At 57.6% G+C, this 24,996-nt stretch overlaps 2 protein-coding genes across 2 annotated transcripts; one reads left to right on the forward strand and one right to left on the reverse strand.

Moving 5' to 3' along the window:
- Positions 1–1,422: 1,422 nt before the first annotated feature.
- CDIP1 (cell death inducing p53 target 1) lies at positions 1,423–17,623 on the reverse strand. Its single transcript, XM_088523257.1, has 6 exons — positions 17,572–17,623; positions 4,070–4,166; positions 3,323–3,421; positions 2,670–2,816; positions 2,155–2,419; positions 1,423–1,607 (listed from the first exon to the last, which is right to left on the reverse strand). Exons 3-6 carry the CDS (start codon positions 3,405–3,407, stop codon positions 1,496–1,498), a joined length of 609 nt encoding a protein of 202 aa, XP_088379383.1. The 5' UTR covers positions 3,408–3,421; positions 4,070–4,166; positions 17,572–17,623; the 3' UTR covers positions 1,423–1,495.
- A 603-nt stretch (positions 17,624–18,226) lies between these two features.
- CUNH16orf96 (chromosome unknown C16orf96 homolog) lies at positions 18,227–24,577 on the forward strand. Its single transcript, XM_010215992.2, has 16 exons — positions 18,227–18,643; positions 19,705–19,800; positions 20,003–20,083; positions 20,445–20,531; positions 20,691–20,832; positions 20,924–21,009; positions 21,187–21,297; positions 21,630–21,704; positions 22,082–22,246; positions 22,560–22,678; positions 23,150–23,212; positions 23,305–23,400; positions 23,638–23,800; positions 23,933–24,032; positions 24,244–24,333; positions 24,457–24,577. The coding sequence occupies exons 1-16, from the start codon at positions 18,227–18,229 to the stop codon at positions 24,519–24,521; spliced, it is 1,956 nt and encodes a 651-aa protein (XP_010214294.2). The 3' UTR covers positions 24,522–24,577.
- The last annotated feature ends 419 nt before the right edge of the window (positions 24,578–24,996 follow it).

Consider the following 24,996-nt stretch of genomic DNA (forward strand, 5'->3'; position numbering starts at 1 on the left):
GGTTACCTTCACAGCAAAGCCTCCTCCTGACCCTCAGAGGGACAGTCCTGTCTAACCCAGGCTACCCCTGGCCCGGGGCAGCTGCTGCCCCTCTTTGGTCCTTGTACCCTATGCCCTTGTCCCTGCAGTTGCTCCTGGCCTGCAGTGCTTCAGCAGCCCTCGAGCAGGGTCAGAAGAAAAGATGTGCACTGAGCTCAGGGATTGTTATTTATTTACATACAGACAGTGGGACGAGTGCCTCAGCTCTACTTCCAAGCACAGAGCAGCCGCGGGTGCAGGCCAGGCCCTGGGCAGAGCTGCTCCTGCAGAGCCCCCCGCTCCGCTCTGCTGGGGGTCCTGCTTGCTCCAGCTGTCTGAGCAGGAGCAAAGGAGGGCAGAGGAGGAGCTGCTCCAGAGGGAGTGAAAAGTGGCTCCTGGCTCCCCTTGCCCAGCACAGGGCTGCTGGCACCTTGGTTCACTGCTTGCCCATCCTGCTCCTTTGGCCTCATAGGAGGTGAGATTAAAAACAACTCCCTACACCCGCCTGCAATGAGGAACCCCAGGTGCATCTGTGGCAGCTGCAGGGGAGGTGCTGCTAGGTGAGTGCCCACGGCTCCTGCTGGGCCCGGGCAAGGAAAGGGCAGAGGGCCCTGGTGCGGCGTGGGCAGGGCTACCAGCCAGCTCTGCTCCGCTACAGGCCCCTCTGTTCTACGGAGCACACGTGGCAACCCGCCGGGTGCATTTTTTGCTGTTGGTTGGTAGGTGGGTGAAAAGCAGCCCCAAATTTCCCTCCCGAAGTAGCCGGGAGGAGGCGCCTGCGGCTTGAGCAGCGGCGGCCGCCCGGGCTGGCGGCTGCTCTGGCAGGACAGAGGTGCTGGTGGAGGGCACAGCTGCCTCCCACCCTGCGCCCGAGGGCAGCTCCGGGTGCCCCTCCCTGGGAGGCAGCTCTGCCCCGAGCCAGCAGCAGGGGCAGGTGCTGGGAGGCAGCGCGCAGGGCACGAGCTGCTCTGCCCCTCCGAGGAGCTGCCTCACCCTGAGCCTCCAGCAGCCCCTTGCCCAGAGGGCACAGCTGAGGGGCTGCCCGTGCCCCGGTGCATCCTGCCATCAGCTCTGGCCTCCCCCTTTCCTGCCCCACAGGGAGAAGTGCAGAGGGGTGGGAGTGTCCAGTGGCCTCTGCTCCCTACGGGGTGGCTCCAGGGAGCAGGGCCTCGCTTGTGCCCTGCAGTGGCTGTAAGGAGGGTGGCCTGGCTCCTGTGCCCAGCGCTGCAGGGCAGCTGCCAGCAGCAGCTCAGCACGTGGCCTCAGCCCGCGCCCTCCGTGCAGCCAGCGTCCCCACTCGGGCTGCTCACAGCAAGGACCGGAGCCAGGGAAGGTGGGCGCAGCACGGAGCGAGGGAAGCGGGGCACGCGCATACACACCGCCACGGGGGAAGCAAAGGAGTTGCACACGCATAGACTAGCATGGCAGCAGGAGAGGGGCTGGTGTCATTCCAATGGCTCGGGCTCCCGGGGTGCTGTTAGCACATGCGTTTGTACGTGTAGATATAGGCCTTGCAGTTGGGACACGTGTGCGTCACGTCCTTGAAGTCATCGAACAGGCAGGGAATCAGGCAGCAGCAGAGATCGCACCTGGAGCAGAGGGAGACGTGCGGAGCTGTGAGCCCGGGCAGCGCAGAGCCGGCGCTCGGCCTCTGCACCCGTGAGCAAAAGCAGGAGAGGCCTGTGCGGGGGTGGCTCCGGAGCCAGAGGGGCTTGGTGGCAGCAGAGGTGAGGAGCTGCCCCTGGTCGACCGGCCGCAGCCTGCCCAGCGCTGCTGCCCTCACTTCAGGGGTCAGTGCTTCACTCGCAAGCGAGCACCGGCTGGAGGGGACCTGCAGAGATCATCGAGTCCAAGCTGCCCCCACCCAGACCGGGCTCCCTCGCACCCTGTCCGCAGCGCTGCTGCACGAAGGGCCTCTGATCACAGGGGCTCCACAACTGGCTGATGGCCTTAGAGGTGCCACCATGAAGACCCCTCCCAGGAGACAAGGTGGCCAGGCCCCCTCAGCCCGTGAAGCCACATGCTGCCCCAGTAAGGGCTCGGTGCCCATGGCAGCCCCGCTGGTCCTCACAAGCAGCGTGATCTTGGGAGAGGGCCGTGCTCGGCCAGCGCCAGCCCATGGCTTGAGGCACCTACCCGACGAAGCAGCAGAGGAAGCCGAGGAGGAAGCTCATGAACCCGATCTCGTAGGTGATCTTGGTGGTGATGGCTTGCTGGCAGTGGGGACACACCGTCTGCACCGGGGCACCCTGGAATATCTCTCCTTGCAGCACGGTCACTGTGGTGGTCGTCCCCGACGGGACGAGCACAGTTGCTGTGTGGCCACCAGGAGCTGGGTAGTGGCCCGGGGCAGGGTGGTAGCCCATGGGCGGGTAAGGCCCCTGCGGTGGGTAATAACCAGCTGTGAAGGAGAGATGGGCACAGGTGACCCCCTTTGTGTGGGGTGGGAGAGACGGGATCCTCACAGAGGAGGACCACACCATGCTGCTAACCCATGGCCTTGTGTAAAGGCTTGTGGGGGGCACCCAGGCCATGTTCTTTGCAGGCATGGTCCCAAGTGCCCCCCTGTCCCCGAGGAGCCTGCCTGCAGGCCCTGGGCAGCAGCCCCTGCTCGTGGTCCTGCACCAGCCCGCGGTGCTGTCCGAACTCACCGGGCGGCACGAAGGCTCCGGAGCTGTCCGTGGGCATGTGGGGGGGCACGAAGCCTGGCTGCGAGGGCGGCTCGTAGGGAGGGGGCCCAAATTCAGGTGGGGGGACGGGAACCCCCTGGGGCTGCCCCCCGGCTGGGGAGACGCCATCTGAAAAGAAAGCAGGGTCAGGAGGCGGCGGGCGCTCGTGGGGAGACGGGGCAAAGCTGAGCGCGCTGAGAGAGGGGACGGATGGGGCATGAGCCCCACAGGGAGGGGGACATGCAGCACACAGGGACATGCTGCGACCGAGGAGGGGACAAGACAGGTATGCAGTGCCTCTGGGCCCAGCAGCCAGTGGCTCCAGGACAGTTGTGAGGACTGGTGACCTGTCACAGCAGCCCAGAGTCTTGTCCTCAGTGTCACAAGAGCCCCAAAGCGGCCGTGTTGCCCATGACAGAGCACAGAGCCTGGCTCTGGGTCGGGGGCACTTTCCTCTCCCCTCAGCCTCCAGCCCCCCGGATAGTTAGCAGGGAGGGAAGGAGCCGGGCAGCATAGCAGCCTCCCAGCGCGCCGCAAGTGGAGGCCGGGGCATTCCCGAGGAAAGCACACGCTCCCTGCTCCAGCCCAGCACCCAGACCCAGACAGAGCAGAGGGCCCCCTGCCACCCCAGGTACCTGTCGTGGGGGGCGGGCCGTGCTTCTCCTCTATGGGAGGTGCCGAGGGGCCTCCGGGGTAGGGTGGCGGAGGGTCGTTGGACATGGCGCAGAGCCGCCCTGCAAGGAAAGAAGCTCTTAGAAGAGACGCCGGCCTTCGAGCTGATGTATGGGGAAAGTGGCAGGAGGATGGCAGGTAACTGAGGGGCACAACCCAGGGGCACCAGCCTGAGCCCCCCCAGGCATGGCCCGAAGACAGGCAGGCCGTGGTGCAGGGCGATGCAGGTGCTGCTGGCACACAGGTGACTTCAGGGAGGAGGTGCTGGTCCTGTCCCTTCACATCAGACTATGACCATGCTCTGAGAGCAGGAGCGCGTGCCCAGGCACCCGGGCTGTGTATCACCTCTCTCAGCTGCCTCTGTAGCATTTCCCCCATAAAGACCATGCCTGGTGCTCCAACAAGGCCCCAGTGCAGGTCTCAAATGTGGTTCTCATGTACTTAGGTGTTACCAGGGTGGAGGCTGCTCTCAAGGGCTCTCTCTGCAACATTAAGTACCAAACCTAGGAATGAGGCCCAAGCTGACTGCAGGCTCTCCCAGTGCCAACTGGCAAGGGAAACTCGCCCCTGCAGAGCAAGGGGAGATGGGACATCTTCCCACCGAGCCCCAAGCATCAGCGTTGTGGGGAAGGAGCGAACGCATTCAGCGCGTCTCTAAGTATGCTCAAGTGAGTCAGGAGGAGATCAGCTTTAAGCATCAGAGAATTTACCTTTCACTTCCTTCCAGTAATGAGCTCAGAAGCTTTGGCAGCGCTAAGCAAGCAGCAATTCTTCTAAGCCGCAGAGTTTGGAAGCCGTCTTATCCCACTGAAACTAATGGAAAGAAGAGAGAACGTTCATTAGAGGAGCCCTTGCAGCAGAGCAGTCCTGACCACCGAGACAAACCCACCAGCTCCTGGAGCGCTCAGGGGCTCTAGCTGGGACCCGGTCCTCACTTGTGGCCCTCATTGCAGGCACGACCAGCCACCTCGGCAGGACTGAGGGCCTGTGCCCAAGGACAGGAGTCACCTCACCCCCATCAGCTGCTGGTGGGGAAGAGGTGACCCAACGCCAGGGCTGGCACCAGCCCATGGGCACCCAGCAAGCCCCAGTCCTGGGTGCAAAGACTCAGCCCCAGGTGCTACAGCATGAGGTGAACACCCAGCACAGCTTCTGCTGGTGGGGGATGGCCAGGCTGCCACACCACTTCTGCGGGGCCTGGGCCACAGTTACAGAGCCAAGGGCGAGCTGGCCCTGGTGTCACCGAGAGCTGAGCCCTGGCATACTCCTGATTACTCCTTGAGCCATGTCCTGGTGACAAGAGCAGGCCAAGGAGGGGACACCTCCGTGGAACGGAACCGGCTGTTCACTCTGATCTCCAGGGAAGTGCAATGACACCAGGAAACCCGACTTCCCTGGTTCCTCTGGCTCACTTCTATCTGGTAGGACGTGACTAAATTGGGAAACAGACAAGAGGCTGTTCGCTCTGTGCTCTGGAAGGCTGCCATGAGGCACAGGGCAGGGGACGCAGTGACACGGCGGTCGGTGCCGGGGGGAGCTGCACCAGGCGCTACCCCGGGTCACTGCGACCGCCCTCCCACCTCCATCCCCGAGGGGCAGCGGTGCCCGTGCCCGCCCGGATCCCGCCATGGCCGGGTCGGCGCTGGCTGCACGGAGCCGCCTCGGCCGGCGCTGGCCGAGCGGGGTGAAAGCAGCTGGGCAGCAGCCCCCCAGCTGCAGCCCTTCCCACGGGCTGTGCCTGGATGCCAGGAGGAGGACGGAGCGGGCACTGCTGCCCCTTCACCCCGGTGCGATGCAGGAGGCCGCGCGGTGCCCGTGGAGCACAACCGGCTCCGCTCGCAGGGGCGACCACGAGGCTCCAGCAAGATCCCGCTCTCCTGAGCTGTTTGCTCGGCTCATTCCACTCCTGCTTTTGTAGCCTGCCCTTCCTGTCTCTCTCAGCAGCCTCCTGCAAGGTGGCAGGGAATTTAATCAGGTCAGAAATCTATGGAGGAACAGGATCACGAGCTGTCACTTGCGGAGAAGCTTGCTGGCACCCCCAGGGACTGAGCAAAGCCCGGGTGGCCATACGGGCTCCCCTGGACTGCAGCATTTAATGACCAGTGTTTCTTCTCAGGGGTCCCAAGTGGTGTGTTCCAGACACACACCTTCAAAGTGTAGTTCTGTGGTACATAGGGGAAGGTGCATCTTCCTCCTGCTTTCTTCCCAAATTCCTTCTTTAAAAGCCAAGGGAAGAGCAGGGATGGGCCCTGCAATGTTTACAGCAGAGTTGTTGCTGCACAGAGTGCTTCCAGGCTGAGGGAAGCATCTGGTACCTGAGTACCCAGCTCTGCAGAGCCATCATTCTCCTTCAGTGACCTACAAAGCTGCACAAGGAGCTGTGCTCTTTTTAGCTTCACCGGGGTGTAAAGAAAAAGAGGATTTATTCTTCCAAAAGAAACCAGCCAACCCAGCCTGCGCACACAAGAACCTCCGTGCCGCGGACCTGCTCACCTCCGTGCTTCCCGAATGAGCCCGAGCTTCCTGCAGTCCTCACCCAGCGCCAGGGATCTGCAGGGAGCTTTGCTTCACCTCGCGAGCAGCTGAGCTCGCAGCTTTCCACACATATCCCATTACCACTCAGCTGCTGCTTTCTGATCATGTAACATCTTTCAACATCCACGTCCTTCTCACCCAGTGACCTAAGCTGCTAGCGAGAAAACCCAGGAGACTGAGAGACAACCCTGCCCACAACCTCCACCGCGGGGGACACCATCCCACGAGGCCGCAGCTTGCATCCTAACAGCCGCTTTCTCCTGTTTACCACCTTGTGCAGATAACGATCAGACTGTCACGGAAACGTTCCAACAGGGAAAGGCGGCGTTTCCAGAGCACCCGGGTGCTGGCTCCCCTCCGTCTCCTCAGCGCCGGCCCGCGCAGCCTCCCGTGGGTTTGCTGCAGTCGGCAGTGCCAGAGAGGCCGCAGGAGCAGCGCCCAGAGCAGTCGCTTCGGCTCGGGACGGGGCAGCGCCTGCAGCAGAGACACCCGTCTCGTCACAGAGCTGGGGTCCGGCACAGCTGAAGCCTGGGGGCCGTGCCAGGGCCATGGCTAAAAGGGCAAGTCAGGCTTATTTTGGTGTGTGCAAAGCTGCGCAGCGGCCGCAGGGCTCGAGCACGCTGCAGGAAGGGCCACCTTGATCAGGGAGGAAAGGAGCCCACGAGGGTGATGGATCAGGAGACGCCAGAGCCGAGCTCGTCCTGGGCTGAAGGCAGGAGCCTCATGGTCTGCAGAGCTGTTCTGCTGGTCTGCCCACGCTCAGTCGCTGCTAATGCAATATCCTGCCTACTGATGGAGAGTGATCCCTAAAGAGCAAGACTCTGGCCTTGTGCCCTTCTTGGGAAGGAAAGCAAGCCCCACGCTTTCAAGCCTCTCAAGCTGTTTCTTTCATCTTTATGCGAGAAGCACACAGCCAGCTTCAGTCATTTCTGCTGGGAACTCCACGGGGAGCCGGAGGGCACAAGGATCCCCTTCTCCAGCTCAGCTGATGCCAGATGGGGGCTGGCCCGGGCCACCGCTCAGCCCTGGTGCAAAAGGCCCTGTGACACTCATGCTCCAAAGCCAACGCGAAGCCTGCAGACCTGCGGCAGCGCCCAGGCCACGCTCCCTCTCTGGAGCTCTGTGAGAACCAGTCTGCAAAGAACTGACATTTTTGTGACACAGGGTGGGCGAGCAGGGGGCCTGGAGCATGTCCCCTTGGAGGGGAGCAGGGTTGACAGTGTCTGCATACAGGCAGGTGAGCTGAGAAGCTGCAGCCACTGAACAGCAAAACCACAGGAGCAGTCACATCAAAACACACTCCCTAGGATCCATACGTAAACAGTGAATTTTGCTGCCCACTGTTTCTATCTTTTGCCAAATCATTTTTGGCAAATCTGACTTACTTTGCACTCTCTGTTCTGCAGCCCAAGCCAACCTGCCAAATGGAAAATAAATTTGCTCTGCCCATGGTACCGAGATAGAGGAGGACTTCAGTGTCCGGGTTCAGGGGAGACGTCATGGCGTGCGAGGGCTGGTGAGCCCTTGGCACAGAGGAGGGTCCTGGCAGGGCTGTCACCAAGCCCCCTGGCTGCTGTGACAGCCCCTGCGCCCTGGCGTGGCCACGTCAGCAAAGGCTCACACGCTGCCCAGCCCGTCCTGTCACTGCACAGTCTTCAATGTACAACGGCCTCCAGAAAACAGGTTAAAGTTTAAGCCACTTGAAACCAAGCTGCTCCCACTGGGGTGCAAAGCACCAGGCAGCACTAGAAAGCTGCTCTCATTTAACCGTGTTGCTTTATTAAAGCTGCAACACCAAAGCGTTTCCATCTTATGGAAACGTGTGTTTGTTTGTTTTTTTAACAGAGGAAGGAGTATTCCCAATGGCAGCCCCTTCATCCAGCTGAAACTGCATCCACACTGGGGCTTGCTGGAATAAAACCACTTTACAGATTATTCCAGCAAAATTCACCAGGACTCGAGTTCGAAATGTGATTGAATTGCACATGTCCAGCGTCGACCCTTTGGGAGCAAGAAGACTCTAAAGGAGTTGGTTACCAGCAGGAGGAGGGACAGAAGAGATGCTATTTCCAGATGAAAACAGATTAATTCTTCTGAAGTGGAAGAACAGAGGAACAGCTTTTGTTGGTCAAATCACCTGGTTCCTCTACTTTGCAGATTAAATACAGATCAAACCACCACTATCCTTGGAAATACTGCCCTGGTGAAAACTGGGAGACAAAAACAGAGCACCCACGGGCTGGCAGCACGACAAGTCAAGCAGGATGAGGATCAAAGGAGAGGGCTGGATCATCCCATCCCTTCCTTTCAGCTTCTGATAATTTTAAGAGGAAAAAAAAGCTTACTAAGGTTAAAATGAATAAACAAAAGAACAGGACGTAGCCATTTGCAGTTTCTTCGTACCTCAAATGTAGACTCTAATTTCAGCTTCCAGGCTTTTGTCAAAAATGGATCTGAGAGCTCCGAAAGAAGAGGGCTCCCTCAGGGACACCAGCCTCCTCTCTTTCAAACAGCCTGGTGTTGTGGCCAACACCCAGAATCATAGAAGAATTATGGTTGGAAAAGACCTTTAGGATCATCAAGTCCAACTGTAAAAACCACCTCATCCTCCACACTGCCAGGATGCTCTGTGCCCTGGGCCTCTATCTGCTCCAGAGATAGGGCTGGACAGCCAGAAAAAAAACCCTCTTGGAACAGTTTAATGCCAAGGTCCTGCAGAAATCAAATATCGATAAAGACAGACAACGTTGGCATTCAGCTCAGCTTGAAGTATAGTCCTAGATGCTTTCAGACAAGACTGCCGCCTCTGCTCACCCTGGTTTGTCAGGAATCTTATGTTGTCTGCTAAGAAAATGAACAAAGAAAAAACAAAACCCTATTGAAGATTTAAAGGAGAGAACACTGAGAAGAAGACGACCCCTTGAAAGAGCCTTAGGAGTCCCCTTGAAAGAGCCTTAAGAGTCGTAAGGAGAGAGACTGTCATCACCGCTGGATTAGAGGTGGCTGCAGCCCCGTCCTGCCCGTGCCGATCGGTCACCCTCTCGCCCGGCCCCGCTGGTCTCCGCGTTGCCCTGAGCCCCGGAGCGAGCCCTGGCCGCGGCGCTCTCCACGCGCAGCTCCTCCGCGCTCCCACACGGGTCGGCTTGCGGGGACGGGGCTCAGCTCGCGCTGCTCCTGCACGTGCCACGCACAAGCCACAGCAGACAGCTCCTACCGTCAGAGAGAATCCCAAAATCCCGGCTGCAAAAGCAGCACCAGTGGTTACCTCTGCCTGTTTTTTGTGCAGATCAAAAGATGTTTTCTCTGTGCGTAAGTAAAGTCCCTCCTCAGCCTTCCCTCTTCCCGGGTGCATCCGCTGTCTCCACCTTGTGCGCTGTCTCCCAGAGCCAGGAGGGAAGGAACAAACAGGCCCGTGCTGCAGCCTCCTTGGGGAGGGGATGGGGATCACCCCGACAGTGCCCCACCGAGCAGCATGTCCCCCTCCTTGCCCCACCACTAACCCACGCAGCACCTCACAAGTTCATCACCTTGGGTCCAAGGCAAAACGGGAAGAGCACAAACACCTCCAACACGCACCTGCACACGCCAAAAACTGGGTTAAGGGCTAACAGGAGGTTTCTCTTCTCTTTCTGTTCTCTTCCTGAGTGACTCAGCTGCATTTCCCCAAGCACAAGCCATGTGTTGGCAGCATCGCCGCCCTGGAGTGAAACCCCCCGTGCAGAAGGTGCCAGGCTGCTTGCAGAAGAGCTATTTGCTCCCACACTTCTGCAGTGAACTTTCAGATGCAGAGAAGTGCTCCATCCAGGAGGGTCAGGCTCTTCCTTCAGCACAGGGATGCAGAGCTTTGCTGAAGAAGCTGGTCAGAAGCTGCACTTTAAACCAAAGGACTGTGTGCCCAGGAGGAGACTGTTGTTCACCTTAGCAATCCAGCTGTGTCAGCCTGCTGAAGCTCCCACTCTGCTCCGCTGCATGTGAAGAGCAGCCCCCCTTCCAATCATCCTACCTTGCACAAACCATGGGATCTCCAAGCACCAGAGTAACCCAGCAGGCAAACTGAGTAAGCAGGATCCTTGCTGACAGCCAGGTGTTGTATCCAAAGCAGGATTGCCCGGAGAAGTAAATCCAAAGCACGATCAGATAATCTTGGCGATGCAGCCCAGGCTCAGCTGTTCTCAGGCAGAAATTCAGATTACTGCTTCGTGCAGCTCCTCTGTGTGGACATCAGGAAAACTCGAGCAAAAATCCTCCAATTTAAGACACGGACGGTTTATCTGCAACACCCACAAAGGGTTACACGTGGGGAGGAGCGCCCGGCCGCCTCCGGGCTTCTCTCCAGGGCTCTTCGCCTCCAGATGGGCCGACCCAGCGCTGGTTCCAGACACAGGGGCTGCAGAAACAGCATTGCCAGAACCTGCTTAGCCCCAGCATTTAAAGCAAAAGTAGCCGGGATGAGCAGAAGGCCCTTGGTGAGCTCTCCGCTCTGTGCTGCGGGTTCCTGGCCTGCAGTGTGTGCAGCGCTGCCACGCAAGACTGCAAAGGAGCCTGCGAGCTGGCAGCAGGAGAGAAGCCAATACCCAAGGCTTCAGAGCTCCTCCTGGGGCCCGAGCCCCAGCCCTTACACATTTGGGGCTCCAGGGAAGGCTTGGGCACGCACGGGGCTCTCTGGACCCCACGCGCTGCTGCGTTTGTCCCTGCATCGAGCATGCACAGAGCATGCAGCAGCTGGGCTGCCTTGCAGCAGAACACGAAGCAGCCTCCTGCTCAGGGCTGCTTCCTCTTTACAGTGTCAGCTGCACAGCTGTACCCATAAAAAAATGGGCTTTTATAATACACCAGGTGTTCTCGTAGATGCAATGAGCCGATCTAAAAGAAACACCAAAGAGGAGCTGAGTTCCTCTGCGCCGGGGCACCGCAGCAGCAAGGGCTGCTTTTGAGCTACAGGTAGGAAAACCTCTGCTAGTGCTGGTTTGCTGCCTGCCCTTTTTACTAGGCATTGCTTAAATCTCACACAGAGAGAGTGAATACAGAATGATTACATACTATATTCCTTAGCACAATTCATGATTTTGAAAACTTCCCCAAATGGTATTTTAAATATTTTTCCATTCCCATTTTTCCGTGTTACCTCATTCTGCAGATTTTTTTTTGAAAGTCAAATAATACGGCTACATCATTTTTTGAATCAAATTGATTAGATGTGTGACTTCCATTAAACAACACACTAAGCTCCAGGAGAGAAGGAAATCAGAGGCAGACACAATCAGCACTTTAGGGGAGATGTGGCTGCATTTCAGCTCCAGAATTAATCAGAGTCCGAGAGCCTATTCTGAATTCTCTTGCAGAGTCTGCAATACAATGAAATAATTGTGAATACACTGGTGCTGATTCCAGACCCATTTTCCTTCTAAGAGATGTACAAAACACATGTCAAAATACGGATGTTTTCTTATCCAAGGCACAGTACCAGCTTGCTGTGGAAACAGCTCCAGTCTCCAGAAGCATTAGCATTTTCTCTCCTCGCAAATAACCCTGCTTTTGCACCAGCAACACTGATGACATTTAGATTTAACAGGTACAGTGTCACCTTGCTGCTTTTCTTGAGTTTGATGAGAAATTCTCTATATTTCTCACTATTATTTAAGGTCCTGGCTCATTCTTTGCAAAGATGTGTGGTTGGGGGTGAAAGCCAGAACTTTTGGTTTCCACTTGCAGCACCCAACTCCTGCCAACTGCTTCATAACCCCTTCCCCAAAACTCCCCCACTAGCTGTTGAGCAGCAGCGTGGAGCCCCTTGCTACATTCCTGCCCCTAAGATCAAGCCAAAAGCTGCTTCCCATGACCCAGGGCCACTCCTGCTCACTTGAGGCAATACGTGGCAGCCCCCTCGCTACCTGGTTTGCCTAGGTGGATCACACAAGCACATTGCCCCAAACGCAGATCAACTACCACGTCCAGCAGCACTCGCAGTTGGGCACGCAGCACTGAATGCTCTTTGAAAACAAGGACGAACGGAGAGAGACCATGTCCCCATACTGCTCTAGGCCACGGCTGCAGCCACTATCTCGGAGCTGGCACCTGTGTACACGAGCCACAGCAGAACTGCGGACCACGGAAACAGAAGAGCTCTTGCTGAACATCTAGACACAACATCTCAACGTAAGCATCTCGAATACTTGGCAATGCAATTCCTCAAGGCTCTATTTTAAGCTTCTTCTAATTTTTTTTAACCGTTTCTCTGTCAAGTCAATACCTCACTGCTTTACTTTAAAAGTTTTGTTGGTCATAAGGTTTTCTAAGAGTTTCTGGGGCAGAAGAGTCCTAAACTTGGGTCACTACTCAGAGCAGGTGATGAGATCATTGAAAACTCAATTATATAGAATTACAATTCAGTTACATGAATTATATTCAATTACATTTATCTTCCAGCTGCTCTGGAGCATTCAGGACTGAACATGTCTCCTGGGCCAGATGAACAGAACAGCTCCCACATCTACAATGCAAGAAGCAAAGAGGTAACACACTCACCCCAGTAGCCAGCTCAAAACCGAGCTCTCCACCAAGTGAATGTGTCCTGAACTGTGGCACCCAAGAGGCAGTGTGAAAAAATGAGCGCACTAAAATAACTGAGCCTGTAGCTTGCAGCAAAAAAGCTCTGGGGGAACCTCCAGTCCTGATGATAAGCAAACCCGCTCCAGATGACAGCTCAAAGAGTTACAACAAGTCCACGGGAATAGATGGGGTTTTTTTAATGATGATGGAAAATGTTTCAAATCCCAGTGTCATTCTGTTGCTCAAAGACTAAAACTTAGGCACACTAAGATGTCAAGAGGAGCCGAATGGTCACAGTATGGCAAGAGGGCAGAGCAAGCTGAGACTTCAGCTCGGACCTCCTGTGAGCCCTTCCCAACACACCATAAAGCACAACAAGGGTGCTCAGTTACCTGGAAGACAAACTGCACGTGCCTTTAAACCAAAAGAGTCAGCAGCAGCATGGAAATCCTGCTGCTCCTCTCTCCGTTTGGGTCCATGTCCTTCCCACCAGCGCAGCGTGGCCTCCTCTCGCCTCCATATGCCAGGGGACCAGCACCCCCAGCCCCCTCAGGTTATCTGACGGCAGCAGCAGCAGGAGATTCGCTGCAGCAGGGACAGTATGGGCTGTGGCCCACAGTTTCTTCCCCAAAGGATGCAGCCCTGCAACCTAGGGCATCTTTCCCTATCTTGAAAGGCAGCCTGCTACTTATTTAGAAAGAAATTCAGTAGAAAAAAGGAGAAAAAAAATCAGTAAAATACAATGACCTGATTCCCATCCGCAACCAGTCAGAAATCCAGTTGTTATGATAACGGTACTACCTTAAACGCAGCTTTTGCATCATTTAAGTTTACTGCAATGGGAGCTAACAGGGGTGGATTTTACAGCTGCAGTGAGTGGGGCCTGTCTACATCACAAGAACTAATTTATTCTCAGAAAAGCTAATTTAACCTGGCAGTGGATGTTCTCAGAGCTTTCTCACACAGGAAAGCTTTTATCTTGGTTGGCTTAACAACAATCCAGCATATCCAAAAATGCGGAGGGGTGGCTAAGGAGGAACGCTGTCCTTGTACTCTGAGTTCTCTGCTACTTTTTATGCTTTTGGTAACAGGCTCTGAGAAAATGTAAAATGTCTCTAGTTTTTGTTTTTTATTATTTATTTATTTATTTGTTGTAAAAGCCAACTGTATTTTAAAAGCAAAATATATAACATCTCAGGCTACTCCACTTCACATATTCTCAACTAAGCCTTGACAGAAGGAGCTTTGCTCTTAATAAAGCTAAACCCCAGCAATTTTTTTTTTTTAGTATTAGCTACCACACTCGCTTCCACACCAGCAGAGCAAGCCTGGCAGGCAGCAAACCCAGCCCAGGGAGTACAACCAGCCACTGGTAGGTGGTTTTCCCCAGCCCACGTCACGGGGGAATAAACTTCAGAAGAAATGCAAAAGCCCTGTGCAGCAAAATGCTGTTTTGGGGCATTAGAAAGCATTTCAAAGACTAAGCCCAGAGCATCCTCCCCATCACCAGCCTCTGCAACCCACGAGCTGGGCAGGAATAACTAATTAAGGCACCAGAAATCTTTGTTTTGTCATTTGCAAATCCTTTCTCGCCTTCTCCCCTTCCTGGTGACGTTACGCACGGTGGCAGCAGGTGTCCAAGCCTGCTTGGCCACCTGAGCTGCACTGCCCCTCTGCTAGCCCTGCCTCGTACACGGTAGCTCCTTGGGGATCCTCACCCGTCCACACCTCATGAGGTAGATCATGGAAAGGCCAAATACAGCAGAGGCCTCAGAGTTAGAGAAGCTACAAGAGGGTTTTTTTTTTTAAAAAAAGTTTTTATGTATCTGGAGCAAAACATCCCTCTGTGCTTGCAGGAGACGGCACTGAGTCCTTCTTGTCCTGCTGCACAACAAAAGCAGGCGTTACGCAAGGATCACAGCCTGGAGCATTCCGGAGCGGCTCCCTTTGCTACAGGGGCAAGACCATGCCCAAGATGGAGAGCATCAGTGCGGGCTGAGCCAGTCATTAGGGAGCAAGGAACAGCTCACAGGAAAGCAGGACGTTACAATAGGCCAGAGGAGAAAAGAAATCAAAGCAACAACCACCCCCTTGTTACTACCCGCGAGGAACTGTGCTCCCAAGAACAGCCTTGGCAGAAAGAAGGAAACTCGGAGAGCAGCAGCGAAGGGCTGAGTCACAGCAATTTGAGGAAAAAAGGGGCAAGTAGGCCTGAGGGTAAACAGAGGGGATAGGACTGAGGGGACACAGCGCAAGTAGGCCTGAGAGTAAACAGAGGTTAAAAAGGCAGGTTCCGAGTGATAAAATTATCTGACTCTCGTAGATTATTGAAAGTCTCAGAGGTTGCAGAGAAATGCCCTTAATTTGCTTTACATTTCCCCAAGGCTTTCTCAATATTTTTTGTGAAATATTATTGAAAGGAGGTAGGATTATTGCGAGTTATGCAATCAGAAGGAAAACATGGTCCTCGTTTAGGACATCCCTGCAGTATCTGAGAGCTGTTGCTGTTCCTACTTCGTATCAAGGTCATTTCTGTCACTACCATCCAGATGTCTGTCCTTCGGGTCTGTCTAAACATGGTTTTCCCCGCAAGCAGGGACCCACCTTGGTGCCTTCACCTCCCTCTTTATTCCCTCCCACTGTTTTTCAGTGTAATTTTTTTGATTCAACTCTCCCATTCCATCAGTTTATGGAGTTCCATCAATCTATCTCAGAAGGAAAACAAAGCATGTAGGCCCACTCCAAAGTATTGCTGTTTGATTTTTCTTGTTTTAGGTATTTGTAACACTTGTCTAAAGTAGTATTTTGCTATGTAGAAAGCACACAAAATCTAACTGTGAGTGATGTTGTCATGTATTCCCCTGAATATCTACTGAGAAGGAGTAGGGTGAGGGTAAAGAGCGATCTGAAGATCTTCAAAACCTGCCTGGATGTAACCCTGTGCTCCAGATGTCCTTGCTTGAGCAGGGGCGTTGGACTAGATCATCTCTAGAGGCCCTTCCAACCTCAACCATTCTGTGATTCCAGCACCCATAAGAAAACAAATGTAAGACTTTTTAACAGCACTACAAATGGCTGTAGAACACGTAAGTTAATGCTTCTTTTTATCAATAAGAAAAAAAATTGATCCGTCATCAGAGTGCGTTATTATAGCACTATCTCCTCCCCAAACTACTCATCCTTCTTCCAGGAGATCTCTGCATCAACCACACTCTTTGAATATAGGGATTTATCTACAAAACCCTAATTTACAGGAGAAGAGCAGATGAACTTTTACATAACAGTTATTTATGTCTTTTTTTCTGACTATGCTTGTGCTGTGATTAACGCAGGGCAATGGGAAGACACCTGCAGGTCAAAACTTTGAGCCGGAAACCCAACAACCCCAGAAACGCGTATGGCTTTGGACCAGCTCTAGCCTGGGCCCTGGACGGAAGGCCCTTCAGGTGAGCTCCTAGAGCTCATCCTCCAGTTGTGTCCTCCAAGAGAGGAGCAGTTACCACGCTTGGCACCACTGAGGGACTTCACAGCATGCAAGGCAAGGGTGATTAGGAAATGACCTTCAAAAACATGCTCCCAAGACCAAACAAGGTGCTAGCAAAGACACCCTCTGCCTCATGAAGCAGGGGCTGAGACAGAGCTCCTGCCAGAGCAGAACCATGTGGAGCTGAACCGTGGGCTTGCTCGTGTGGGCCCTGTTGGAGGAATACAGCGGGTTCAGGGAAAGAAGCTCCCTCTCTGTTGACTGTCCCAGGCAGACCTGGAGCAAGAGCCTTCATTCCTCCCCGCACAAATGTGCATACATGTTGCCAATCTCGTCTGCCACCTGATATTTTAGACACAACCTGCAATGTGACAACCCTCAGGACGCTCACATCTTCTCACTAACCGTCTCCAAACAAGTTTCCATCTCCAAGAAAGCGCAGAGCTCTTGATTACGGGTGCGAGAGCAACACTTGACACCTACCCTTTCTGTGCCTGGCGTTTGCTGCCAGGCCCCAAAGCTCTGCTCAGGAGCGTCAGAGCTTGTTTTTATTACAACACAGACCAAGACAGGAGAGGTGTTTGGGGAGGCAGAGCTTAAAGCCTTTCGCTAGTAGGCAATTGAAGTGCTGAGAGCAGTTTGTCCCAGTATCGCGAGTCCCTGTGTCCATCACGCTATGAGCCAAACGCCTCTGCTTGCAGGGGCTCCGTGAAGATTCAACCACGAGCGTGATTCCTGTGGGCAATCCAGAGCAGGCCAGTGTGTTGCCTGTTCCCAACCCACCACATCACTGGCCTCAGAAGCACTTCTAGGCTCTCCAGTACAATCCCTCACGCTCCCAACATCCTCATCGTTGCATGAAGAAGCCAACGCTCCTTGGAAAGCCGCCCCGGTCTTGCCTCTCCAGCCCCCTTGGGAGGCACAACCAAGATCTCACTGGTCGGAGCGTTAAAGACTCCCGGCCTCCAGCTAACGTTTATTCATCGTTCATCGGGACCTGCTCTTGCGCAGCAGTGCCCGTTAGCAGCACCAGCCCTCCTCGTGACGCAGCGCTCGCCGCGTTCACAGCATCGTCACCGTCACCATCTCCTCCTGCCAGACAAAGGAGCCGGCAGGGCAGCTCCAGGCCACGCTCACGGGCTCCGGACAGGGATGGCGCGAAGCGGGCGCGGGGCCGCGCCGGGGACCTCTCGCGCTCGCCCTTCCCCGCAGCGGCCGTGCCCTCCACGAGCCGGGCCGAGCGCTCGCGGCGGCGGGGGCTGCCGTTCCCCGCCGTTCAACCTCCGTCACCCCCTGCCACTGCTCCGGGCCTCTGGCGCATCCCTGCCCGTCCGTCCCGGCGGCTCCCAAGGGCTGCGCAGCCCTTTCCAGCGCCCCGCAGCGCCGCGGGCAGCAGGAACAGGCTGGGCTGGGCTTGGGCAGCCCGCGGAGAGTCCCCCCCCTTTCCTGGAGAAACCGAGCTCCTCCACGGGGATCCCTTTTCCCTGAGAGTCCCTTTCCCTTCTCATTGCGGGTCGCCCCCGCGCTGCATTTTACCCCCAGCTCTCCCCGGGCGCCGCCGCCTCCCTGCCGCGACCCCCGCAGCGCCGGCCCGGCCTCCCCGGCCCCGCGGCCCCTGCCCGCCCGGCCGCGAGAGGCCCCTACCGGCTGCGGCTCCCGGCGGCGGCTCCGGCCGTGCCGCGGGGCGGAGCGCGGCGCAGCGGGGCCGAGGCGGGGCCCGGACGGGGCGGGCCCGGCCGCGCCGCTCGCCGCGAGGCCGCGGGACCCTCGGGCCGGGCCCGAGGCGGCGGTGGCGGCCGCAGCGCGGAGCCGCCGCGCGAGGAGCTCCCGTGCGGCCGGCGAAGCAACGGGCCGGGCGCCGCGGCTGCCATCGTGGCCTCCCCGCGCGACCGCCCCGTCCGAGCCAGCGGCGCCCCTCGCTGTGCCCTGCCCCCCAGCAAAGGCCCACGGGGCCACGAGTCAGGAAAATAGTCGTGACAAGTAAAAGAACACACGTGGGTTGGAGTGTTCCCCTGGCAGCCCCGGTACCTCTGTCCCGATGTGTTGGCAAGGAGACAGAACCCCAGGGCCATCTCCGGGTAGCAGTGCTGTGACCTCAGCCCATGGCCGGTGCCGAGGCGGGAGAACGGCCGGGCTCCGCGCGTCCCCTCGCCGCGGCGCCCGGCCCCCTGGCAACCAGCAGGAACTCTTGGCCAGAGGCCATCGGGAGCCATGCGCCGCTGAGGCGGCCGCTGCCAGGCTGTGTCGTCGGTGATCGCTACAGCGGCTGGACCCCACGGGTCCCCCCCGAGGGGGCAACATGAGCTGCTCCTTCACGCTGGCAGAGCTGGCGGACATGGCCATTGGCACACCTGACATCGGCAACGTCAACTTCAACGCCCTGCACGTCCTGCTGCGCGGCATCCTGGAGCACCTGCACCTGCAGGACGTTGCCACCGAGGTCTCCGAGGAGGAGCGGGAGTTTCTCAAGCCCTCTGCCGGCATGGCCCTGGCAAAGGCCACGGGGGCAGCTGCCGAGGGCAAGAGCTCCTCCCTATTCCATGAGATTCAGCTCCGGCTGGGGAGGATCGAGAGCCAACTGAGCCACCTCAATGGGACCCCGTCCACCACAGAGCTGCTGGCCCAAAGCCAGGCCCCGGGCAAGCCAGCCACCGCCATGTGGCAAATGATGCAGCTGAAGAAGAAGGTGGAAATGAATGAAGAGGGGGTGACAAAGGTGAGAAGGCTGTCCCCTCCCTGGGGACACAGACTGGCTTGCTTGTGTGGCATCTGGACCAGCACGTTTCCCTACATGAGGTCCTGCCCTATGCAGTGACCTGCCCTCAGGTACATCTGCTCCCACAGTGCTGGAGAGCTGAGCCACGTTTCTGCAGCCACGGTCTGCTTTAGATGGGCCTGACTGCTTCATTGGGACTCATTAAAGACAGGATTTTGGGTGGTTTTGGTCATTTCCCAGCTGCCATGGAGGCTGTAGTGGTATTTGCTCTGGAGAGCAAGTTTAGGTCCCTTAGTATGGGAATATGTAGGAAGAAAGGTTGGTGTGGCCAGGGATGAGAACAGTGGTCTGATTGCTTGATGGTTAAAGGATTTTCTGAGGCCAACCAATATGGGAATATAGAGGATGAGTTAATTGCATCAGTATTCTGAACTGGGTTTAGAAGATACGGGAATACAAAGGGTGAGGTATTAATAAGGATCACCTGGAGAGGGTAAAGAGCTGTGGGGATATAGAGATTACCTGGGAAGATTGTTATAATACCCTGGACTCTGGACTTAGAAGGGGCCTCTGGGCTGATCCTGCTCCTCTGTCTCCCCACACCTTAGGTCCTATCCAGCCCTTAGCAAGGGTCACCCTCGTTGTACTCCAGCAAGACCAGGCTCTAAGCAGGGCACTTTGGTGTACAGTATCGCTGGGCAACAGCACCTTTCCCTCCTGTCCCCATCCTGTGCCTCCACAGCCCCTGTGCTGGATACCCTGCACTGGGCTGTAACCCAGGAGCTGGGATGGTGTTGACTGGAGTGCCCAGCCCTCAGCTCACCTGGCAGGACCATAGTGCCCAAAACATGGTCATTTTCTCAGATCTTCCCTGCATTACTGAGCTGTGGGTGTTCACACGTTGTAGGTTCAATTTATTTGACTGTTAATGTTTATGAGTCAGAAATGTAATGTGAACACAGCACCATCTTCCTCACTCAAGCCATGGTGTTCGCCAGGCAACCAATCCCTTCCTTTGGCACAGACACCCCCATTTCCCCATGCCCTCCTGTGTTCCTCAGGCCATGGACACACTGCAGGAACTGCTCACCACCATCTGCTCCCTGAAAACCACTGTCGAGGCCTTCCAGGAGGAGCTGCAGCTCCTGAAGGACAAGGTGTGTGCGGGGGGCCAGGTTGGCTGCTGGAAATCAGAAGGGTTGGGCTCCCCTGGCCTGGGATCTGTGTGGCCAGCAAGGGGGAACAGGGTGATGGAGAGTGAGATCCCATCCCAGGCTCCCTCGCGCTTCAGCGCCAGGCTGGGCTGCCTGCTGCTGATCCCTGGTGATGCTAATCCCTGCTGGTGTCTCTGTTTGACAGACTGGCTTGGAGGATCTGCGAGAGCGTTTGGGACAGCTGGATGAGCATGGCCACCTCCTGCAGAGCCTCCTGGACCAAATGGTGAGCGGGGAGGCAGAGGAGATCTGAGGCAGCCCCCTTGGTGCCTGGTGCTCAGAGGCACTCAGCACCCTGCCAGCTGGAATGTCCCTAAGCTGCTGTCTGGAGTGAGGTCTTGGCAAATTTATATGGGAAAAATATTGAGGCCCCCCCAAGGGCTCTCCTAGCCCCAGCTGAGCAGTGCTGACCTGTCCAGATGAGGATCTAGCCTAGCAGGGCTCTTCCTATCTGTGGACACTTCACTGCAGAACAGTTTTACACCAGCCCTTGGGCACTGGAAGGGTCAGGGTGGTGCAGGGCAGTGCTGGACATAGCACAGAGGTTTGGGAAGTGTAAAACCACTGCTTTTCTCTCCTGGACGCAGGCGGAGGTGCGGAAGGAGCTGGGCGCCCTGCCCCGGCAGGCCGACATGGTGCGCTGGAGCACTCTCCGCGACGCACTTGCTGGCGAGGTTCGCTCAGGCCCCTGGATCAGACAGCTCTGCCCGAGCTCAGCGGCTTGCAGGGCAGTTGCATTCTGGCTGGGGCTCCCCTGAGACATGGGGCCATCAGTGCCCTTGGCTCTGGGTTTTTTGTCTCTCCCCAAAAGCTCCAGAGCTGTTTTGTTTCAGAAAGCCGGTGTCCAGGAGCCCGGCCTGGAGGACGTGCAGGAGCCGGCCCGCCAGGCCCTGCGCAGGCTGAGCTTGCTGCCGGAGCAGCACGAGGCCATGGGCACCCGTGTCACCCACCTTGAGAGCCAACTGCGGCAGCGTGGTGAGCACCCTGGCTGGGGACAGTGCCATGCCTGCAGCCTGCAGCCTCCACGGCAGCAGCCCAGGAGTAAAGCTTTGCTGTCCTTTTTCAGCCAGCGTCGGCACCCTGGATGACATAGCTGCCAAACTGGAGAGGGTGCAGGATGATATAAAGCACCTGGAGGATGAAGAAGAGAAGGTGCAAGGCTTTGGTGGGAGGTGCTGGCAGGCCTTGGGGACTCTCCTTGCTGCGAGTCACACCGCTGTGCCCTCCGGAGGGCCCCCGCACTGGAGACGCCTGCGAACCCAAGTCCCTGCAGCATCTCGCTTCATCCAGGCCATGGTCCTTACCAGGGTCACGTTTTGCCCTCCACAGGCACTGGACTTCCGCAAGAATGTGCTGGAGCAAGTGGGGCAGCTGCGGGAGCAGTGCACCAGGCTGCAGGAGGCTGCGGAGCGGCTCTGGAGTGACACTGAGGATGTCCAGGTGAGCAGGTCCTGGGCAGTCCTGGGCTCGACAGCGCTCCAAGAGCAGCTCCTGTTGTGATTAGCCTCCAAACGGGGCTAGAAATGCAGTCTGTGCTATGGGAAGGGAGAGCTTCACTCACTCATGGCTCTTCTCCCACTAGTCCAAGTGTTCCAGGCAACCCTGGGGAACTTGGCACATGGGGATTTTGTGCTGGGCCATCCTGGCAGAGAGGGGCTGTGGTGGTGCAAACCGGCGGGCTGGGAGGGAGGCTGGTGGGATGTTGGGTGGCCCCCAGGCCGTGGTGAGGTCTGTGGTTGGCACTCACTGATGGCTGCGTCGCCTGTGAGCAGAGCCTGCGCGAGATGGTGGAACATCTGGACATGAGAAAAGCAGACAAGGCCCTGCTGGAGCAGGGCATGGACGTTGTGAGTAGAAACACCCCAAAATACCCTGGGACTTGTGCACCACACGTGTGAGGTGGCAGCAGTGCTATTTGCTCCTTGAGCTTGACTGTCTGGTACCTCATCCCCCTGGGGATGGGAGCCAAGGGGACCTCCTCACTGGCCCTTCCCTGAGCCAAAAAAGCCACCCCAAAGATTTGCTCCCTGGCTCCTGGGCACCCTGCCTTTCCCTACAGCATGGAGACATGGGATCTGCCCCTGCACCTGCCCTACTATGTGGCTGGCAGGTAGCAGAGCTGCTGTCCCCTGCCCTGCCCTGGGTTCAGTTGATGGCAGCTCTGTGCAGGGCAGGGGCAGGGCTGGGGGCCGCAGAGGCAGCCCTGGCACCGCGCTTCCCTTAGAAAGCAGACAAGGCTGAGCTGGAAACCAAAGTGAGCCAGGAGGAGCTGCAAAGTGCCATAGCCCAGCTGAGTGAGATGATGCAGGATCTGCTGCAGAAGATGTCTCTGCAGGACCAGGACTGGCAGAAAGCTCTAGAGAAGCTCGTCAGTGACATGGACTCCAAGGTAGCCTCACTGCCCAGGAAGGGTGGCAGGGACAGAGGGATGGGGGCAGTCTCAGGGCTCCCTGCTCCAGGCCAGAATGTGGAATAGACCCCTCTCTTTTGCGTGCCAAGCAGGGAGGGTGGAGGCTCAGTCTGTTTGTACCAGGAGACAATGTTATGTGTGTTGGGACTGGGCACTTGGGGTGTCCTCCAACATCCTTCAGAGATTAGTGAGCCCACAGGACCCCTCTGGGGCTGCAGCATCTCCTGAGATGGCCCTGGCTCAACACAGTGTTGGGTGCCTGAGCCCCCAGTCCCTCCTTGTTCTCCCTCAGCTGGACCGCATGGTGCTGAACCCGCTGCGGGTGCAGCTGGAGCGGGTGTGGAGGTTCACCAAGAAGTACCTGCGCCAGGGCCCGCCCTTCAGCGCCAACAGCGCTGCTGGCTTTAAAAGGTGAGAGCTGGCGGGAGTCATCCTGACCCGTCCTGGGCTCTCCCATCCCATTCTGTCCTGCTCTGTAGTATTCTATACCATCCGGTCCTGTTCTGTTCTATCCCATCTCATCCCATCCTGTCCTATTCCCTGCCATCAGTCCTAGCCCATCTCTTCCATCCCATTCTGTACCGTCATATCCCCTGTCATCCATCCTGTCCCCTCTAATCCCATCCTGTCCAGTCCTGTCCCATCCCACTCTGTCCTGCCCTATCCCCCTCATCCCTTTCCATTCCATCCCATCCTTTCTTGTCCCATCATATTTTGTCCCATCCTATCACACTATAGCCCATCCCATTCTGTGCAGAGGTTGCTTCTTCCCAAACTCTGTCTGTCCCACCTTGCACAAGCGCACGGGCCACCCACGGGTCCTTGCAAGGTCCCTCAGGGCCCCCCTGCTGGTGCACCCTGAGCAGCCACCCCATCTTGCAGGCAGCTCTTTGAGCGGGTGAAATGCATCTCCTGCGACAGACCCCTGACGATGGCCCGCAGGCCGTGAGTAGCCGGCGGGGACGCCACCGCCACCACTGCGCCGCTTTTCCACTAGAGGCCACTGCCTGACTTGGTGTTTGCATCCCTGTCCCCAGGCAGCTGGTGACCGTCAGGAAGAGCAACCTGCTCACGCGTCCCCGGCCGGCCAGCGCCAACGGCTACGAGTACCTGGCGCGCCGGGCGCAGGCAAGGTGAGGGCTCACCATGCGCCGGCACGGCCACGCGCGGGCACCGCAGCGCTGCCAGCCACCGCACGGGAAACGCTGTGGGTTTGGACGTGTCCCAGGCTGCCGCTTGGCTGCTGGAGCCACCGTGCCCCTGGGCAGAGGGACAAGCCCCACTGGGCGGTTTCCCTCTGTGTTTGACACGGGCTCCCCAGCGAGCCCTGGGCAGTGGGCAGCGGGTAACAGCCAGCGCTGTCCTCCCAGGGAGGGCGAAGGGAGCACCATGGCTGCCCAGGGTGCCGGTGCGGCACCGCAGCGCTGGCCTGGGGACGCGTGTGCCACAAGTGCTGCCGGGCAGCTCTTCACCTCCAGCTGCTTCAGCACCGTCTGCCCCTACGGAGACCCCACTGCCTTCACCACCGAGAACGTGAGCCCTAGGCCTGCGCGTCCCCGTGTCTCCATGCGTCCTCGTGGCCTCGTGCTCTGGAAAGCCACTGAGCTCACAGGCCAGGCACAGCCTCCAGGCCCATCTGATGCCACCAGCTCTTCTTCCCTCTAGACCGAAGTGGATATTCTGGGTATCAATGGGGTGCTGTACAAGGGCAGACTGTGCTCAGGGGCCACCAACAGGACTGTCGGCATGGAAGGTGACTTCCCAGGTAAGGAGGCAGTGCTGGAGGCTGCATTACCGCCCGCTGGGATGGCCAGAGCTGGCAGGTCCCGTTGGCGGTGCCTGGCCTGGCGCTGCCAGAGGTCGGCCGTGCAGCTGTCGGCCCCGCACCATGACTCGCTTCTCTGCTCGGGCCCAAGCAGTTGGCGGTGGCTGCCCGTGCGGCCCAGCCACCGCCATCTCCCTCCTTTGCCCCGAAGGAATGAAGGCCTTGAAGCCTCCCTCCCGGCAGGCTGCAGAGAAGATGCGCCCCACCAAGTACGGCAGCCACTACGTGTCCCCATATTCGTGTGAGTCCCAGGGGACGTGGGCTCGTCCTGCCGCCCAAGTGCTCCGGGCTGCTCCTACAGGGATGGGCTGCTGTGCCCCGTGCCAGGCACTTCCTGGCCGCACTGCTGCTCTCTGCTCGGCAGGTGCTGCCCTGCGGGCGAGGGCCCCGTCCTCGGGAGGCCGGCGCCAGGATGTCCCGGGCATCTGAGCCGGCCGGAGAGCAGCACGGCTCAGCCCGCTGGCCCCATCGCCACCATCACAAGTAGAAACAGCGCAGGAGGACTGGGAGCACCAGGGCTGCGAGGCCAGGGAGAGGTGGCCCTGCACCCCGGGGACTGGCCCTTGCCCTGCCTGGCCTCTCCTTTGCCTTGGCCCAGCCTATGCCTTGGGGCTCCCCTTTTAGCTGCTCCTTGCAGCAGGGTGACTCTGTGGGCCATAAAGATGCTCCCTGCTCAGCTGCCTCCCGCGTGGTCCTTGGATTCGTCAAGCTACACGGGGTATCCTTGGAGATGTGGCCTGGACCAGCTTTGCTGCACGGGGAGCATCCAGCACCCAAAACACCGCACCCTGGATGGGGCAGTGAAGCCACACGGTGCAGGGGACGGCAGCAGAGGTTGGCAACGGCACTGGGGACCCGCCAGGAGCAGGAGGCACCTGCAAGTGACCAAGCGTCCCACGCTGCA

Source organism: Tinamus guttatus, unplaced genomic scaffold (genome assembly GCF_059628265.1).
Source record: "Tinamus guttatus ecotype Peru unplaced genomic scaffold, ASM5962826v1 Tinamus_guttatus_pri_ptg000172l, whole genome shotgun sequence".
Taxonomy (NCBI): domain Eukaryota; kingdom Metazoa; phylum Chordata; class Aves; order Tinamiformes; family Tinamidae; genus Tinamus; species Tinamus guttatus.